Source organism: Cornus florida, unplaced genomic scaffold, assembly GCF_030987335.1.
Source record: "Cornus florida cultivar Cherokee Brave unplaced genomic scaffold, ASM3098733v1 CherokeeBrave_3.0.0_Hap2_Chr08, whole genome shotgun sequence".
Lineage (NCBI taxonomy): Eukaryota > Viridiplantae > Streptophyta > Magnoliopsida > Cornales > Cornaceae > Cornus > Cornus florida.
Genome location: NW_026775578.1, coordinates 13,760,852 through 13,780,966, shown reverse-complemented (window position 1 = coordinate 13,780,966; position 20,115 = coordinate 13,760,852). Strand labels below are relative to the sequence as shown.

The 20,115-nt window shown below is 35.8% G+C and overlaps 2 protein-coding genes across 8 annotated transcripts; both read left to right on the top strand.

Annotated features, from left to right (window-relative positions):
- The first annotated feature begins 880 nt into the window (after positions 1–880).
- On the top strand, positions 881–2,525 carry LOC132269746 (WUSCHEL-related homeobox 3-like). The gene is made up of 2 exons (XM_059770999.1): positions 881–1,267; positions 2,256–2,525. The coding sequence occupies exons 1-2, from the start codon at positions 881–883 to the stop codon at positions 2,523–2,525; spliced, it is 657 nt and encodes a 218-aa protein (XP_059626982.1).
- A 4,872-nt stretch (positions 2,526–7,397) lies between these two features.
- On the top strand, positions 7,398–17,067 carry LOC132269501 (histone H4). Of its 7 annotated transcripts, none has more exons than XM_059770707.1 (4): positions 7,398–7,848; positions 8,051–12,306; positions 13,753–13,823; positions 14,606–14,858. In XM_059770707.1, exon 2 carries the CDS (start codon positions 8,137–8,139, stop codon positions 12,286–12,288), a length of 4,152 nt encoding a protein of 1,383 aa, XP_059626690.1. In that variant the 5' UTR covers positions 7,398–7,848; positions 8,051–8,136; the 3' UTR covers positions 12,289–12,306; positions 13,753–13,823; positions 14,606–14,858. The 7 variants fall into 7 exon arrangements, with proteins under 7 accessions (XP_059626690.1, XP_059626688.1, XP_059626689.1 ...); XM_059770705.1 differs by lacking the exon at positions 14,606–14,858 and adding an exon at positions 13,909–14,237; XM_059770706.1 differs by lacking the exon at positions 14,606–14,858 and adding an exon at positions 13,909–14,237 and having other exon boundaries at positions 7,398–7,885.
- The last annotated feature ends 3,048 nt before the right edge of the window (positions 17,068–20,115 follow it).

Sequence of the window (20,115 nt, the reverse complement as noted above, 5' to 3'; positions counted from 1 at the left end):
TTCAGTCTAAGGCATCTGTTGATGCATGGCTGACGAAACAATTTTCATTTACAAATTCTAACATATTATGATCTATCTAGTATCCAGGGGCATATATGTTTTGTACAACTGCTTCTTTGATCACAACAATCAAACTTATTGGTTGATACGTATGTTCCATTGGAGTGCATATCCTCCCAGCTTTGATGTGTGAGTGATCTGAACCATCACTGCAAAATTATACTTGTGTAGGATAAGATCCAATTTCATTTGTTCATATAGATATGATCAATTATACCATGTAACCTTTACTAATTTGCTCTTTTTCAGCCATATATCCCTAAAAAATTATTATTAATCCCTTTAAAATTATTAATTTTTTTTATTATTACCCCCCTATACCTTATTTTTTGGGTCCGTTATGATCATGTCCATCATGCACTTTAAAAGGAGAGAACTGTATATTTCAAAACTGTTTTCCTGTCTCTGAAAGGGGTTGTTGAATCCAACTTGCTTTCTGTCTATGACTTCATTCTGCTGTGGGGTAAATAATAAGGTGATGATGACGGAATCATTCAAGAAACCACCCAAAGTCTCCTCTCTCTCTCTCTCTCTCTCTCTCTCTCTCGTACGTGCATGGAATTGAAACTTCACTGAATGCCTCTCTGTAGGGAAACAACAGTATGACAACCTGTACAAGTACCTTCTTTTTTCTCTCCTTTGACGTCTTCCTTTTGCTTATCTCTCTCTCTCTAGATCTCTATATCTTTTCTCTCTCTCTCTCTCTAACTTTTTAATTTTTATGCATGCATGCCCTTCTATTTATTTACCATATATGCTAGCTCTTGAAACTAAGCTCTCAACCTCCCAAAATTAACATACCACTACAACAAACCCCATAATGTCTCCAGCAGCTTCAACAAGGTGGTGTCCAACCCCGGACCAACTTATGATCTTGGAAGAGATGTACAAAAGCGGCACAAGAACACCCAATGCTTCTCAGATACAGCAGATCACAGCCCACCTCTCTTTCTATGGAAAGATTGAAGGCAAGAATGTGTTTTACTGGTTTCAGAACCACAAAGCCAGAGAGAGACAGAAGCTTAGAAGGAGACTGTTTCAGCTACAGCAGAGACAACAAGCAGCAGTACTGTACCAGCATCAACTGATCCATGATGTTCAACACCATCTTCGCTACCATGTCCACCCTCCTCCTGCTTTTTCATCACCTATTCATCATCACCAACTTTCTCACTACTATAACTTAGCTGCAGGGTTTCTTCCTCAGGTAATCTTAATTGTTTACCTTCTTTCCAAATAATCATAATTATTATTCATTTCAGAAGTGTGAAATTCTCATAAATTCAAATAATTTTTTATACACATGTTATTTGTATATATGTTAGTAGTATTCCACTTTGTGCCTTTAATTAATTGTGTGTGTTGGTACTACACTACTACTTATATTAAAATTACAATCTATTTTGTAACAAAGGGTAAGAAAAGAAGAAGAAAAATTACAATCTATTTTGTTTTCGATTTTAAAACAAAGGTATTCTTTTAAATTGGGCAATCACTCCTCCTTGAATTTTTAGATCCAAAACAAAAAATCCAATAACAGCCTCGCAATTACCCTCAAAATAGTTTTTCAATATATATATATATTCATTTGGGGGAGTTTATTTTAAAATTTTTATTTCTTTCTTTTTTCTCTTTGAGTCTCGAAACCTTGACTTAGGTCGTGAGAGTTAAGATCCAAAGTCACGTTAGGGTATTGTATATATAACAAAGTTTAAATTTTGATAATTATTATGCTTTTATTTTTTATTTCTTTTCTCTTTTTACAAATTTAAACAAAATTAATAGGTATGTGTAAACTGGGAAGGCTATTAATTGTATATATAAGAAAAGTCGAATTTTGGTCTTGCGTATAAATAACTGACAAAACTTTATATACTAGTATAAAATTTAAGTTGGGAATGGAATGCCACCATAATTTTTTATTTTTTATTTTTTATTAACTCGGAGTGTCTGGGATGGCACGAAACAACCCGACTAATTCTCGAGGACCCGAAAGGGCACCTCCCCACCCGGGCTGGGTAAGGGGCAACGGAGACTAGCCACAAAGAATACTTAACGGAATCCAAACTCCAAAACTTAGGCTTACTAAGTTCTAAAGTCCAGCGAGTAAACCACTGAGTCATATCCGAAGTGGATATGCCACCATAAATTTTGATTGTTCTAATGGTGTTAATTTTGTGGAATGGAATAATTAGGGTGGAGTTGAGGATGCATCAACAAAAGTGATGAATTATACCTGGAAGAATAAGATGGATCTTCCAGAAAGGCCGTGTGAGATGGACAAGTCCATGAGCAGATCCTGCGGTACTTGTATGATGATGATGGTCGATGAGGGAACTCCCCCTTCTTGTAGTAGGCCCCTCAAAACCCTACAACTCTTCCCTATCACTGCCACCAATGTCAAGGATGAGCCCACAACATCCAAACACATCTCGTGTCCCCAGTCCACCACCAACCCACCCTAGCTATAGCTGCATGGATCTCCATATATATATATATATAGATGGGTAGCTATGTGTGGTGTGAATCTGCATGTGACTTTTGCTTATAGTCTCGGTTTCTGTTATGTGTGTTTTAAAACTTTGGAGTAGTAAGAAACATCTGAATTGTCTAATTGGTATTTGCCGCTCTGCTGCTGCTAGATACCTATCTATTGGCTGTTTATTTCCATTTTAGAATTTGCATTGGGGTTGAGAAAGGTTTTGTTTGTTATCAGTTTTGAGCTTATCAACACTGACAACACACACACCACATTTGTCGTAAAGCTGCAATATTAGTGCAAAACTGATCAATACTTCATAGACATGTCCAAATCAGCCTTTCTCGCAGCTTGCTCTGTCAGACAAGTCAAATGCAAGATCTAGATCATAGTAATTGAACACGGATATATATATATATATATATAGTGGAGCAAAAGTTTGGAAATTTTATAGAAGTATTCATTCATATAAATATATATGTATACACACAACTAAATTGATGATATATATTTGCTACCTTTCAAACTAAATACTACTCGTAAATAAATTGATGCTTGGTAGAGAGCCAGACTATATGGCTAGGATTCATCAGGATGCTGCACGAGCCTTTTATAGTCGTTGGATTGGATTATTGTGTTGTGTGATTTAGCAAGCAAAGTGCACCAAGGGCCAAATCGGGTATAGGCTTCGTAACCATGCAAATTAAATTTAATGATATCCCATCTATCTTTTAAAATTGATAGTAAGGGTTCAAATCTCCAAGAGAATGTGTGTATTTTTTATCAATAAAAAAAAAAAAATAAATAAATAAATAAAACAAAGGTGATCCATATAACTCATGAAGTTGCATTTGATTATTGCCGTGATGATAAGAATGGCATTTAGCCTGCTCCATAACTTTTGTCTTAATCTCATATGAGTAGGGTAGGTCATTTGAATTCTCTATCTCCGCTCTTACAAATTTTAAATATAATTTTTTAAAATTTGAATAGAACAATTAGGGAAAAAAACCGAGTAAGAATTTAAAAGGGGTATATAAGGCGTGACGGTAAGGGGCTGGGGAACTTAAATGAAACGGAACCATGTGCTGGGGTTTAACGGGACGGGGAAGCTTAAACGAAATGGGAATAAGTTGAATAACGTGCAAGGGTGATTTTCAAAATTGTTTTTGAACGGAAACGGGGCGGAAGGGGAAGAGGTTGGGGAACTTAAACGAAACGGGGACAATTTGCATGGGTGATTTTCAAAAGGGTTTTAAAACTGAATCGGGGGCGAGGAGGTAAAAGGGGCCATTTTGAACCCGCTTCGTAGGGCCATATTTGATCAAACCAAGCATGCACAGCAGGCCGGACTGGGCCGACTCAGTCGACAAATTGGGAACCCAGCTGACCTGTCCAAGTCCAAGCCTACCGGGCCTGAAGCACAATTGAGAAACCCAACTTCAATTCTTAATTGGGCCATGCAAGTAAATAACCCAACAGTACATGCCAGTGCAATGGGAGTTGTAACCATTTTGTTTTGGGAATTGAAGGTACCATCTTCATAACTTCTTTCTTCTTTTTAACGAGCAATGCAACACATATCGCATATTTATGCTGGCTCCAGATCTATCAATGATGACTTGGCATGGCAATGTTTTTGTCAAAATCTACAACATTTTGAAAATGTCGCTGCAACGTCGTAAAAGGACAATTGTTATAACTATCCATGTAATCTGTAGATACAAATGTTTTAATGATTGCTATTTTGAAACTTATTATTATTATCATTAGTACAATTCAACTCAAACTCAACAAAAATTTTCTTGATTTTTCAAATTTTGGGGTGAACCATTGACTAATACATATTTGGATAAAGAATAATGGTTTTCTGTGATATTGGATTGAAAGTTGAAACGCAAAGGTATATTACTGTAAAGTCATAATCAATGTTACACGAATTGTACGTCAAAAGCAAATATATATATACATGTCGAATGTGTCAAATTCCTAAGTAAGAAGAAGACACATGATATTATTTAATATTTTATTTTTTATTTTAGATAAAATAATATCTTTATAATAACATAGATTGCAATATTGCTATTTCACTCATTTTGAATCAATAATAAAATAAGATTGAATTATTAAATATAAATTTAAGGTGTATATCTAACCATTTATTACTATTATTTTTTAATTATTGACAAAAAACTCACATGCCCACATTGTTTATTCAAACACTCAAACCAATACCATACACTTTAAAAGGTAGAAGAGTTAATGCTACCACAAGGCCCTGATTATCTATCCAAAAATATCCTACGCATATTCATACAGCTTGCACTTCTAGTTGGGGCTACCCAACCTAAATTAGCGGGGTCCAATTGATCCATTGGGTGGCTGTCAAGGCGGTGCCTTGAGTTTTTGTGCTGGGTTCGGTTTTGTCAGCTGGGGGTGCATCATGTTGGTTTTGTTGGGTTTTATATGGTGTGTTTGTTTTTGGTCTATGGGGTTGTTGCTGTGTTGCGTTGTAAGTGCGGTTTGGCTTGCTTATATATATATATATATATATATATATATATATATATATTTCTTAGTCATGTACGGACAGGAGTACTTTACCTACTAACAAAGAGTGGCATGTAGGGTGACAGAACCCTTTGCTTTGTTACATGGTTTCCCATGTGCAATGACGATAAGTGAAAAGGACACTTCTCTGATAGAATCTTAAAAAGTATGTGCCCAGTAGCTAGCCCAAGTTAGCCCATTTAATCAATCTAATCCAACCAATATGTGGGCCAAAATGACAACCCCACCCATATGGGCCCAACACAATTCAACTACAAGCCCACTGTAGCAGCTACTTATCAAATTCTCTGCTTCAACTATTTGAAATGATAAGTACGGGGTAGTTTTTTTTAGGATAATACTTGCCTACTCACCTGTAAGTAAGAATTTTCTACTGACTAGGTAGGTGGCACAAAAAAATTATGACAAGTGTTTTAAAATTTATAAAATATAAATATAACAAAAATAGAATCAGAATTGGTTTGACCAATTTTTTATTGGATTAACAGCATTTTTTATCTCAATTTTTTGCTTGTGCCATTGTTTGATAGTACACCTATACATCCTCGACCACCATCCCTATAAATATTAGAATATGTGTTTGGACACTACAAAAATTTAAAAAAATAAAAATAAATAAATTGAGATCTAGCAATATTGTTTTGAGGGGTTGGTTTTGCTCTCTACCTTCTCAAAGTGGATAATATGTGATTGGTATGAAGAGCCATTGCTAGAATCATAAAATACTTTCGGTTTGTTCTTAAAAAAAAAATAAAAAGGTTCATGCCCTTCTTTCGTCCAACTTAGGATTATATTATTGCACTGAGAATGAGAATTACTTTGGAAGCGGAGGTGAGTGAGTTTTTGTTTGTTTATAATATATATATATATATATATATATATATATATAACCCAAATTTTGATCTTTCGATTCTAAAGAACATATTTGATCTTTTGATTTGAAGAACAAAAATAATGTATTGTTTTTAGAAGGTATTATTTTAGAAAGCTTGAATCCTAATTTCTCTTTACTTTAAAAGCTAATTGTGTGTATAGATACATAAGGAGAGAAAAATGGGATTAACCCGATTAAAATATTAAAATAGGTCAAACCAGTTCTGATTCTATTTTTGTTATATTTATATTTTATAAATCTTAGAATATTTGTCATAATTTTATTGTGCCATCTACTTAGTCAGTAAAAATTCTCTACTTACCCATGACTAGACAAGTATTGTTTGTTTTTTTATCCTATTTTTTCTTTCGGGTGCCTAGTTTTATTTACTTTGCGCAATTAAAAAATTAAATAAACTCTGACATATATAATTACAGGTAAGTTTGTGATTGGACAGGACATATGAATCATTTAATAATTTCTACAAAAATAAGAAAATATACCTATGCTAGTTTGATAAGTGAACATGTGTAATAGGCGGGTGATTTGCAGGCTTGGCTAAATCTCATAAACTCCTCTAAAAGCTTGATAACTTGAAGAGTGGCGAACTGGTGATTCAAATTGATGAGTTGGATTTTTTAACAAATTGAAGGGGTTATTAACGACTATTAAAATATTAGCAAATATGATTATTGTTTGATTAATTAATTTCTGGACATTTAAATTAGTAGCATGTTTATGATATTACTTTTAAGTTAAATAATTATACAATAATTCTGATGGTATGATTTTTTATCACCGAGTTCTATCTAAAGGAAAAGAGAAATTCAGTGTTTAATAAAAAGGAGGCATCAATTAAGGTTCGAACTCAATGAGTTCACCGAGTTACAGGTTCTTGTTGCGGCGTACAAATTACACGATTAGGATTCAGCGATCAGAAGGAGAGTGCTTCGAATTGTGTTGACTTTTTAATTGTTACGGTTTGAGTTTCCTCATATGAAATAGTTTGTACTTTTTATTTTTTATTTTTAAGATTTATGTTGTTTATGTTCCAATATAATTACAAGATTCTGATTTTCTGGGAAATTAGGATTCAAAAATTCAATTGGTTGCTAGATTTTTTTAATAACAGTTTATATTTTCTAAGATTGATTTAAAATTAAATGTTTTTGTAATTCATAATTCCCCAGTAAAATTAATTTGTATTTTTGAAATTATAAAAAATCAATTTTAGAGGACCTAATCCAAATACCAAATACCAAATACCAAATACCAAATACCAAATACCAAATACCGTACTAGTGAGGCCCAAGTTCTTCCCTGTAACATTTCATTGGAGGCATGAACCAGGACCACTAGTGGTTATCAATCCAACGGCTAGGAAATTCTGAAAAATTACAATACAGAGATATGACCCGGACAACACAACAGGTTTACTCCTGCAACGGTTCGACTCAGTTGCTGACTCGCCGTCTCTCTTACTACCTCCAACAACGTCAACCCCAACAAACCCTTTTCTCTCTCTCTGCACGAACACACCTTCTCTCTCCTCATCTCCTCTTTTCTCCTCTCCTGCCCTTTTTCGTCTTTTTCAACATATCCCCCAATCAGACGGCCTGTATCTCTCCACGTCCCGTCGTCTTCTTCTTTATCCTGCAACCTCACATATATATAACCGCCTCGTCCCCTTTCTCTTTCTAGGGTTTCCACTGACTCAACAAATTCCAAAAAGGGGGGACGCTACGCCACACCCACGCCCTTCTCTCTACTCAGTCACTGCCTATGATTTCTCTCAACACCACCGTTCGATCCTCTTTTTTCTCCACCTACACCCAGCTGAGCCTGTAATTTCTACGATTCTGAGGTATTTTTCGATCCAATCTCAGTTTTTGTATGTATGGGTATGTGTAAATGTTTTTGAATCGTTTCAAATTTGGTGTTTTTTTTGCTCTCTGTGAATTTATATACATATGTATTGCATTGTTGGATTTATAATTGAGAGTTTGTGCTTTTGTTGGTGATGATATAGCTAGGGTTTTTATTGTGGTTTTTTTTTTTGGATACAGGTTGAGAATTTCTAAATTTGGATAGAGAAAGGTGTCTTTTTGAGTTACTGTAGTGTTAATTACGGTGTTTTCAGTTGTTATGTTGAATGGCGATTGAAAAGAATAGCTTCAAGGTCTCCAGATTTGATTCGGAGTTTTCGCCTCGGAGTAGGGAGAGTATGTCAAGTGATGATGACGAGCCGCAGAGACGAAACTCGGCAGTCGAATCGGATGACGATGATGAATTTGATGACTGTGACTCTGGCGCGGGATCAGACGACTTTGATTTGCTAGAATTGGGGGAAACTGGCGAGGAGTTCTGTAAAGTAGGGGATCAGAGTTGTAGCATTCCCTTTGAGTTGTATGATCTTCCGGGTTTGGGCGATGTGTTGTCTATGGATGTGTGGAACGATTGCTTGACTGAGGAAGAGCGATTTTACCTCACAAAGTACCTTCCAGATATGGACCAAGAGTCATTTATGCGAACCTTGAAAGAGATCTTCACGGGTTGTAATCTTCATTTTGGGAGTCCCATTAGTAAGCTGTTTGAAATGTTGAAGGGAGGGCTGTGCGAACCGAGGGTTGCTCTCTATCGGCAAGGTTTGAGTTTTTTTCAGATACGCCAACACTACCACCTATTATGGAAGCATCAAAACTCTATGCTCTCTAGTTTTTGTCAGATAAGGGATGCTTGGATTAATTGCAGGGGATATAGCATAGAAGAGAAGCTTCGTATACTGAATATAATGAAGAGCGAAAAGAGTTTAATGTATGAAAAGATGGAGGAGTTGGAGACTGACTCATCTGAAAGAGAGGAATCAGGGGATGTTCTGTGGAGTAAAAAGCTGAAGGATCGGAAACTTGGTCAGAAAATGGGTCATCATTCCGTGTATCGGGCAGGTTCAACCTTAGAGTTTCCTTCTCAGGGGGGGCTGATGGACTTGGAACCGGCAAAATATTGGAAACAGAATCCTAAAGGAACATTGAAGTTGGCTGGATCGAAGACTTCTTCAACGAAAGATTTAGTGGGTCGCTTGCCTGCTATTCAGCATGGTTTGGAAACGAAGCTGGGGCCATACAGTTCAGCTTTTGTTCATCCTCGTAAGAATAAGACAACAGGGTATGATTCAGTGGCAGCAGTCCGTGTGAGGGATCAGAGGAGAGATGACGATGACGCAGAAGAAGCACTGTATGCATTGGCTAATCAGAGAGATCCAAATTTCTTAAGAGTTAATGCAATGGATAAAGCTGGGGCTTCTAAATTAGGGAAAAAGCATGAAAATCTGAGAGGTGACCACAATGTCAGTGAAAGTTTCATGAATTTCCCTACGTCTTCAAAGAATGATTTCCGTGCCTATGGTGGGAAAAAGACTGTGAATCAGTTGTCAGATATTGAGGTCCTAACTGCAAGGCCGTCTAATACTAGAATTTCCTATGGTTATGGCAAAAAAGTAAAGTATCCTGAGAATGTTCAACAATTTGCAGTCGAGGATCAGATGAAGTATTTGAAAGGCCGATCTCCAAATTTACAGAGAGGAAGTAGAATTGAGCTGTCTGATGGAGGTGAACCATTTTGGCATGACAAGGCGCAAGGAAAAGCTTTCGCTGTTGATCAGTCATTTCAGTACAGTGACCGAAATATTAAAAGCAAGAAGTGGAAGATTGGGAGAGATTCTCCTGATCTCAAAGTTAATGATGTGTTGCTTAATGCCGAGTATCGAGCAAAGCCGTCACACGACAAGGTCAGAGCCATATTGGGGCAGAATGGAGGGCGAGACATGGCAGCATTGAAAGGTACTGGAATGTTCAACAAAAGTGAGGAAACAGAATCGGACTCATCGGAGCAAATTGATGAAGGCGAGGACGACAATCCTTTGATGAGGAGTAAGTTAGCCTACCCCAGTGGTGTCTTGGAAAGTTATCATTCTTCTAGCATGAAATCTGGTTCAGATCCTAAAAAGGCTAAATTTGTTAAGAAAGATAAAAAGGGTAGTGCTCGGACTTTTGATGGATTATCACGCTCCTCTAGAAAGACAGCTGATCGTGTTGAACAGTTACATTTACCAGAAGTAGAAAACTACCCTTTGAAAGCAAAGCAGAAGGGTAAGATGCATGATAGCAGTAACTTGCATAATTCTGCCACAAGAGACAGCTATTTTTCCGGATCAGTTAGGTTTACTGGTGATGATGATGGGAGACAATATGACAAGTTGGGGAAGAATGGCCAGCTGCAAGGGGAGCATAGTGAAAAGTTCCACATACCCGTGCTGAGAGCCTACCCTGCAGAGAGAAGGCAGAAAGGGGAAGTTGGACGTGACTATTCTGGCCTTCAGTCAAATTTCTCTCGTGATTACATGGTCGACGAGGATGATGATTCACTTGAAACACGCCAGTTGGCAGAGGACAGTGGAGTTACTGGTAGATTGGGAAAGAAAGTTCGAATGACTGAAGCATTTGCAGATGATCATCGTGAAAGATCTGATATCCCATTATTAGGATGTAATTCAGTGACAAAGAAGCGAAAAATAAAGGAGGATGTGACATACATGGATGAGCGAGATGATAGTGATTACCGGCACTCTAACCTTCACCAGCAAGTTGATGAAATCAGTTCCTTGAAGAGACGTGGAAAAAGGAAATTGGAAGATGAAAGTGGTACTTTTGAAATAGGAAGACCTGAGCCACCTCTTACAGAAACGAGAGCAGCAGATATGGAGCTGGAATCCAAACCACAGAAAAAGCCTTTTACTTTGATTACGCCTACAGTTCATTCTGGCTTCTCATTCTCCATCATACATCTTCTTTCAGCAGTTCGCATGGCAATGATTACTATGCTTCCAGAAGATTCTTTAGATGTTGATGGAAGAAAGGCACCCAGGGCGCAAGATAGAAAGCAAGAAGGCAACAATGGGGTTCATTCACATGGGAACTTGGATATCAGTAACTCAGAGCATTCTGGGCAAATGAATGTACCTTCTCTTACTGTCCAGGAAATTGTTAACCGCCTGAGATCAAACCCTGGAGATCCTTGTATTCTTGAAACTCAAGAACCACTTCAGGATTTGGTCAGAGGAGTTCTGAAAATATTTTCATCCAAAACGGCACCTTTAGGGGCAAAAGGGTGGAAGGCACTTGTATTCTATGAAAAATCTACAAAAAGTTGGTCCTGGCTTGGTCCGGTTTCTAGCAGTTCACCAGATCATGAGGCGATTGAGGAGGTTACATCTCCTGAAGCTTGGGGACTTCCCCACAAAATGCTTGTGAAGTTAGTTGACTCATTTGCTAATTGGCTGAAAAGTGGTCAAGAGACCCTTCAACAAATAGGAAGTCTTCCCGCCCCACCTCTGACGCTGATGCAATTTAACTTGGATGAGAAGGAAAGGTTCAGGGACCTAAGAGCTCAGAAGAGTCTCACAACCATCAATCCAAGCTCTGAAGAAGTCAGAGATTATTTCCGTAAGGAGGAAGTTCTTAGGTATTCTATTCCTGACAGGGCCTTCTCTTACACAGCTGTTGATGGTAGAAAATCCATCGTTGCTCCTTTGAGACGGTGTGGTGGTAAGCCGACATCAAAAGCCCGAGATCATTTTATGCTGAAACGTGATCGGCCTCCTCATGTTACAATCCTCTGTCTTGTAAGAGATGCAGCAGCAAGATTGCCTGGAAGTATTGGTACCAGAGCAGATGTTTGTACTTTGATTAGAGACTCACAATATATTGTGGAAGATGTCTCTGATGCACAAGTCAATCAAGTCGTCAGTGGAGCATTGGACCGGCTGCATTATGAACGTGATCCATGTGTTCAATTTGATGGGGAAAGGAAATTGTGGGTTTATTTACATAGAGAAAGGGAAGAAGAAGATTTTGAGGATGATGGGACTTCATCTACAAAGAAATGGAAGAGGCAGAAGAAAGAAGCTGCTGAGCCATTTGACCAGGGAACAGTGACAGTGGCTTATCATGGGGCCGGGGAACAAACTGGGTTTGAGTTGAGCTCTGATCTTAATGTTGAGCCGTCTTGCACAGATGACGATAAGAGAGTGGAGCATGTGCATTACGATGGTAGCTATAATGTAGAGGATAGTGTCGACATTAATCATGGATACGAAGGAGGTGCCATACATCGGGGTCATCCAATGGGGTGGGGCGCTCTTGACTTGAATCCCATGGGGGATAACAAATTGTTATGTCAAGAAAATTCCACTAATGAAGATTTTGATGATGAAGCATTTGGCAGAGAACCTTTAAATGGAAGCTAATCTTGAGAAATTCTCCAGGTAGTTTTAAGTTTCCTGTGCCTATTTCTGACTGCCTTGTATAAAATAATTTATAAAAGAATTGATTTTTCTACCTGGTATTCCATTACATATGAAGCATTTAGTTTGCCTTCTTGCCCAGCTGCCTAACATTTCTGTTCGATGACAGCCTGATCAGAGAACATCTGCTGGCCTTCTGGCTTCATAGCTGTAATCTTATTTTTATTTGTTACCAATAATTTGGTTTTTCTGTTGTACAGGAATTTTTTAATTTTTTGGTTGTGTTATTAGAGTTACCTGTTGTCAGATGGCCAGGACGTTTTTGTGAGGACTAGTCAGCTATGGTGCTTTGGTCGTTGTGATTTAATTTATGTTATAAGAAACCCCAATGTCTGTACATGTATCTTGTGCAAAATGGTTTTAGAGAAGATTGATTTATTCACTCAAGTAAAAAGATTATCGAGTTGAACCATTATACAACTAGCTTTTAGCTTTAGAGTGCTTCCTGTTATCCATTTTGTGGGGGTGGGGGAGTAGGGTCTGCAAATCTGATTGTAACATGTGTATGAGTTTTTAGTTAGAAAAAAAGAATGCTCTCCAATGTACAACCATTGCCATCCCATCGTTTGCATGGAATTTTCCTCATGGTTTGACACTTTTTTTCTGTTGCATTTGTCTTCAGATAGTCATTGTATTTCCATCATTAAATTTGGAATGGTTTGTCACCTTCCCGACGCAATACATTCTCTTCGAGCAGCTTCTTGCTCCTACTCGCTTTTTTCTTATGTAGGAAGGCAAATGAGGTTAAATTCCGTTTTATTATTCCGTTTTGTTGACCTTGAATTTTATTCAGTTGTTTTGGTAAGCCATCTTACATGGATTCAGTTTTGTGTCTGGTGTGGGTAAGTATCCAAACCACATCAATATCAAATCTCCAAACAAAAGGATGCAGAGACTCTCACAGATATTCATATTAGTAAATATATATTACGTATCAAAAAAAATATTAGTAAATATATATTTTTTATTTCTAGAGTGAAATAAAGTTTTTTTTCGCATAGCGTTCCACAAGGCATTTAACTTGTTTTGATGCAATAATGTGATAAAATTGAATTATTTGGATATGCTTTTTCGTTGTTTCATGTTTGTCTAACCAAACGTGTCTGACACATATCCCAAACCCATTTCTGAGTACTGTGCGCTTGACATGGGTACTTAGTGTACTTTTGATGAGTCCATGTAACATAATTAGTAAGTGCCATTGTATGTATTGGTTTTGCTTGAAATATACAAGTTCTAAAAAATACAGGCTTGCAGCTCTTGAACATGACTAAAAAGATCTCTCTCTCTCTCCTTCAATGTTCTTTAATGAATTTAACTAATTTTTTCCTTTTCTCATTTGGTTTTCTTGGTAATTGTTACTCAATTCATTTAATTTCTAACAAAGAATACCAATTTATGTTGCAGGTTTAAGAGACCACGTATTTCAGCGCCGTGGTCATTTCCATCCATTCATTAATGGTGTTTTATAAATGAAGGTATGATAGTTTGAATGTAAATTGATTTTAGCATGAAATTGTGGAATAGTCAACTTGTTGAGGCTAAATAATATGTTTACAACAGGTGAATATCCCATGCTTCTGCAGCAACCCACATACTCTCTCTCTCTCCCTGTTTCAATTTTTTTTTTTTTTAATCCTCAGGTATTAGATCAATTTAAAATAGAGTTCATTGCTCCTTTTGAATTGAGAAAGTTTGTGAAATTCCATGTTGTAGAATCCTTTCTCTATGTAAATGTGTTAAGGGGAGCATTATAGTTATTATTATTATTATTTTAGCCTGTTCTAAAGATGCTTGTCCTTAGAATTGGCTATTAATTCTCTTACCTGAACATGTCCTTTCCTCATATATTACAAGAAGTTTTTACTTGTTCTGTTGACCGATGCTCAAAAGATTCTTGTTCGACGTTCCTTCTTTGTCTCAAGGCCTGGAAGGGTCAAATAGTGGTCACATTAATATTATATGTACTGTGAATTAGCAGTCATTAACACAGCTATTCGATATGGATTTGGTCTCTGCATCTGTGGTACTAACACGGTATGGTTCTCAATGAGAGCTGTAAGTCTGTGCAAACTGCTGCAGACAGTAATTTGGAGCTTCTGATTCTTAATTTGTTGAATAAGCTCCACTTCAAAATTTGCTTAATCATATATTGCCAATACTCTGCTGCTGAGTGACGACCTTGTTCTTTCTCATTGACTTGCTACAAATTTTTTTTTTTTTTTTTTTTTTGGACTCGTCATTTTGACGCTTCTATCAGATACATGCATTAAAACCTCTTGTAGAAATTGCTTGGAGAATGGAGACATGCATTCAAATCTCTATAGAAATTGCTTGGAGAATGGAGACATGCATTCAAATTGTGCCGTAAAAGATCGCTTGCATGACTGACCAAGAAGAATATTTTGTACCTAGTTTGTATTTGGAACTTTAAATACTGGATGACTCTGCTATATAATTCATACTTATATTCAAAATCTCTATGAAAATGAAATTGAACTGTAAAATTATGATTTAGGTTATCACCTGTGATGCTTCTGTTTTATAAATTTCTGATACACACCGTTGGTAATCACTGATCAGAGGAGTTGGTGGCAATTTTGGGAATTGATTTTCAGAGTTCGCAAACTGCAATAGCCAATTTTGTTTTGGGAATGAGTAGATTTTTACTGTTGTTGACACTAGAGAGTAATGGTCTTTCTGGAATGCAACTGATAGAATGACCGATTGCTAGAAATGAGAGAATGAATAGTGTCACTCACGTGTTGACAACTACTTTATCCCATGCCTTGCACCGAATTTGAAGGGAAAAGAAAGAAATCAGGAATGGGTTCTCTCTCCTCCTCAAAAAAGGATCAATTGCATCATTGCATGCTGGAACATGCATTGGTCAAGAAAAATAACACAAAAAATCCCAATTTAAAAGTAATTCAACAAGTAATTTGAATTAATATCTTCAATTTTCATCATTTGAAAATAATACGATTCTTTTTGCAATATGGTTACTGCTTGAGTACCTTAATTATCAAAGTCGTGCAAAAATTTTATCACATAAAACTGAATTGTCACACTTCAATTTTAAAAGATATTTAAAGTGCGTTATCAAATACACGCTTTTCACAAAATATCAAACTCGAATGGCTTGTACCACAACCTCACTCTTGTAAGGGTGAGCTAAAAAGTTTGGAGACGTTTCATTGATTCACAAAATATCTAACTCGAATGGCTTTAACCACAATCTCACTCTTGTAAAGGGTGACCCAAAAAGTTCTCCAAACGGGTTGGTGGTTAAGGTTAGTAGTAGTTGGGTTAGGTCTTCAATACATTACGTCATTGCCCACCACATCTGTCACGTGACAACTTTTCCATCAGTGGCGGGAATCCTCCCGCGGCGTTGCGAAATACAAGTATAGTGTACAATCTGAAATTCAAAAGAAACACAAAATGAATGGCGTCCCATGAAACGTCACCTATCCGTGTAGCTTCACAGTCTCATCTGCACCGTCTGCAGGAGTTAATCAACGGTTGAAAACTCTTAGTCCAGGATTGAAACCTAACCCACACCACGACCCATCACCCCCCTATTAATAAGCGAGCACCCCCGTAATCAATCCTAATCGGCTTTCTCTTTGTCTCGCTGAATATAAGATTTCCAACTCTCTGGTTATTCCTCTCTCCCCCTTTCTCTCTAAATGTATAATATATACTCACATATACATGTATGTATTTTTGTATGTCATATGTGTAACTAATTTCTGTTTATTGTTAATAAATGATCAACTTCATAGACTACTCCATCTGCAATTCAGTTAATATTAGCTTCTATATTAATGTTCTCCTAATTAGTGTTTTAGTGCATCGATTAATCTCAGTACTTGTCAGTATATCCTTGTACAAACTGTGTAATCTCCCTGTCTTTCTCGAATTCTGTGAATTGATTGTTTCAAGTCTAGCGACTTCTCTGAAAACAGAAGATTTAACAATTTTTTGAACAGCTAGGGTTTTTGCAATTTGAATCGCAATCTACATTACATTTTCCCATTTTCACTAGGTCAGGCTCATAAATACATAACAATGATATATATTCGTGTAAATTGGCTAATTAATTGCTGATTGGTTTTGTTGATTTAGAGAAAGCAGGAAGAGTTAGACTCTGACGTGATCGGAAAATGTCAGGACGTGGAAAGGGAGGCAAGGGATTGGGAAAGGGTGGAGCGAAACGACACCGTAAGGTCCTTCGTGACAACATTCAGGGCATCACCAAACCAGCCATCAGGAGGTTGGCTCGCAGGGGAGGCGTGAAGCGTATCAGCGGTCTGATCTACGAGGAGACACGTGGAGTGCTGAAGATCTTCCTGGAGAATGTGATTCGTGATGCTGTGACCTACACCGAGCATGCTCGTCGCAAGACTGTGACCGCCATGGACGTTGTCTATGCTCTCAAAAGGCAGGGGAGGACCCTTTATGGGTTTGGTGGTTAGGGTTTTTGTGTCAGAAAAGTCTTGCTGTCAAGAAAGTGGAAAACTTTTTTGGGGGATTTGTGTTTTCTTTCTTTTTATTGGACTTGTAATTAAAGTGTTATGTTCGTTGTTTTGTGCTTCTTTTTTCTAATTCTCTCACTAGTTTTGCAAGACCAACTTTGTGATGCAATGTCTGAAATACTTCGGATCATTTCTTATATATATATATTACTAGCAGTAAGAGTGTTCTTGTTTGTGTTCACATGTTTTGCTGCTGCAAATCAATTTTGCGATTCTTGTTTATGTTTCAGTGGTGTTTTTTTTTTTTTTTAATTTTTTTATTGAAATGATTAAGGGTGAATGGTCTTCTTGTAACAACCAATGATTTTAGACTTGTTTGTAAATAAAGAGTGGTAAAAAAGATTTTAAACAGTTTTTAAGCTAATTTTTTATTAACTTTCTTGAAAGATTGTGTTTTAAGGTTAAGGAAATATTTCTATTAATCCATTCAACTGTTGAGAAAATGTTCTTTTATTTATAGAGCTAATTTTTTTATTTAATTTAATTATGACAATTCAAGTGTATTAATAACAATATACTCTTGATGTTTTATTGTTATTTTTTCTTACTTTTTGTTTTTGACATACACTTATAAAATGACAATTTTATTTTATTTATAAAATTTAACATAATATATTAGTATCATTCAATTTTTGTGCTCCTTTGTCTGGGCTTCTTGCTTGTTTATGGCCATGGGCTATTTACCACTAATTTAATTAATATTCCTTTTATATATCAGTTGCTTAAAATTGCAAAAAAAAAAAAAAAACCCAAAATTAATGGAGCTGGTATGGTTGGTCACTTTTCAATTCTCGTAGTTAAGACTCAATTTAATTCTTTTCTTTGTTTGTACTTTCATTTTGTTATGTTGTGGAGTAAAAGAGAAAATGGTAATAAAGCATGGAGTATTTCTCACGTGGAGTGGAGGATGGGCTTTGGTAAAGGACGGGTCAAAAAATGCATAATGGACTAAGGGAGTGTATTAATTTAATACGGAGTTGGTTTATATTATTAAAACAAATTTTTTTTGGACTGGACTAAAATTATTTCTAATAATTTTTATTTTTTTTTGTGGGCTAAAGTCCACTCCACCCTTGGCTTTGGTACAAATCACAATTTAGAGTCTTAGAATCATAATATAATGGACTCGAACAAAATCAAACCGAATCTAATTATATGCAAGTAGTAATCTAATTATTAAATTCGGATATCTTTCTTGTCACGTTCTTAAAATATTACTAAGATAAGTTCAGAACTTTTCTATTAATATTATGCTTCAAGTATTGTTTTAATCTAATTATTATTTTGTTAAAGAAATTGTCGTCATGGTGATGGAGTAGACATTAACCTTTTTATTTATTTAATATGCCTAACAAATTTGATAAGTTTATTTAGGTTCCGTTTATTTGAATGTAAAATATATATTTAAAAATATTATTTTATTATTTTGATGTTTGGAAGTAATAAAATATTTATGAAAAAAATATATATTAAAATCTAACAAAAATAAATTACTAATTAATTTTCGACAAGTTATTTTACATGTTTTATCTGATGGACTCTATGAGCTCCCGAATACGAGGAGAACCGAACCATTCAGTACATTTGCATAAGTTTATTTAACTTGATTATATATTGATGAAAAAATATGGCTCTCATAAAATTTTATTTTATTTTATGACAAATTAGGAGAATGGAAATACCTGTTGGGAGAGACTTTCTACCTATTAAGCCAACGAATAAAAAAATATTAATATGTAACTTAATATAGATATATATATATTCACTGAGTAGACTAAGTTTAGAGTAATAAATGCTTGACCCAGAGAACGATAAAATTCTATTCCGCTTTAGGAATAATTGGACTTCACGAAAGTGAATAAAACCATACCATAGGGTATTTTGCTTATGAATTAAGAGTGAGAGATAAATATGGACATCACTAATCGCTTTATTATGAGCTTTATGGGATTAAATTAATTTGACCTAAAGAATGATAATTATATAATCGGCTATTAAGGTAATAATTAATCAGGATTAGTTCGCGTTAATACAGGACCACTTTGGGATTTAGTAAAGGAAATATGTGTAATTACTTTTTGTTCCTTTACTATTATCACCTATATCATCATCATCATTAATTAATAGTGACTCCAAATTATCATCATCTGTAATGTGTTTATTTTCATTTCAATCTCGATGTGTTTTCGTAGTGACTCAAAATTATCACAATGTTTGTTTGTTTGTTATTTTATTTTATTTTTTTTCCTCTCCGTGTTATGTTTGGTTAACAAGGTAAAGTTATTTATTTCTCCATGAAAAGTTAAAGGTAGTTAAGAAGCAACAATTCACATGCTCATGTTTTACCCAAAACCGTAGAACAATTGACATGCTCAACCCGCTGTATCACACCGATAAAACTTTTTGTATCTTTTAATCAAAGAATTTGAGTTTTGTTTGCTCTGTTTGTGTAATAATAAAGAAAAAAACGTCCATTCTTATGTTCTCATCTTACCCGCTACGTTTACTATTTTATATTTGATGTGAATCAATTATAAATGAATACGTATTTTTATTTAAAAATTAAAAAAATAAAAATAAAGAGAATGACTCTAGATCGACTCAAATGAGATTGGGTAAGAGACATTTCACATATAACATCTTATCGTTAATTGATGCAATCTCTCCTGAACAAAGACGACGTCCTCCACTAGGGCCGATGGAGCCTTCGGCAATTTAAACGATCGCCTAAGGGCTCAAGTCATAGTTTATTATTATTATTATTATTATTATTATTTTATTAGACCCCAAATGAAGGAGATATAATATTAATGTGTCCAAAAAAATATAATTTATTTAAAAAATAAGATTGGTTAAGAGACATTTCACATATAACATCATGTCGTTGATTGATGTTATCTCTCCTGAACAAAGTCAACCTCCTCCACTAGGGCTGGTGGAGCCTTCAACAACTTAAGCAGTCGCCTAAGGGCTCAAGTCATAGTAGCAGATTTTTTTTTTTTTTCCTCTTAGATTATTAGAGCCCAATCGGAGGAGAAAATGAGATTGAATAAGAGACATTTCACATTTAGCATCATGTCTTTGATTGATGCAATCTGCTTGGACAAAGACGACCTCCTCCACTCAGGCAGTGGAGCCTTCGGCAACTTATTTGAATAAGACAAATGTATCTATTTATATATCAAATTTTTTTATTTTCTTTTATCTACTAATTTATTTATTTATAGGA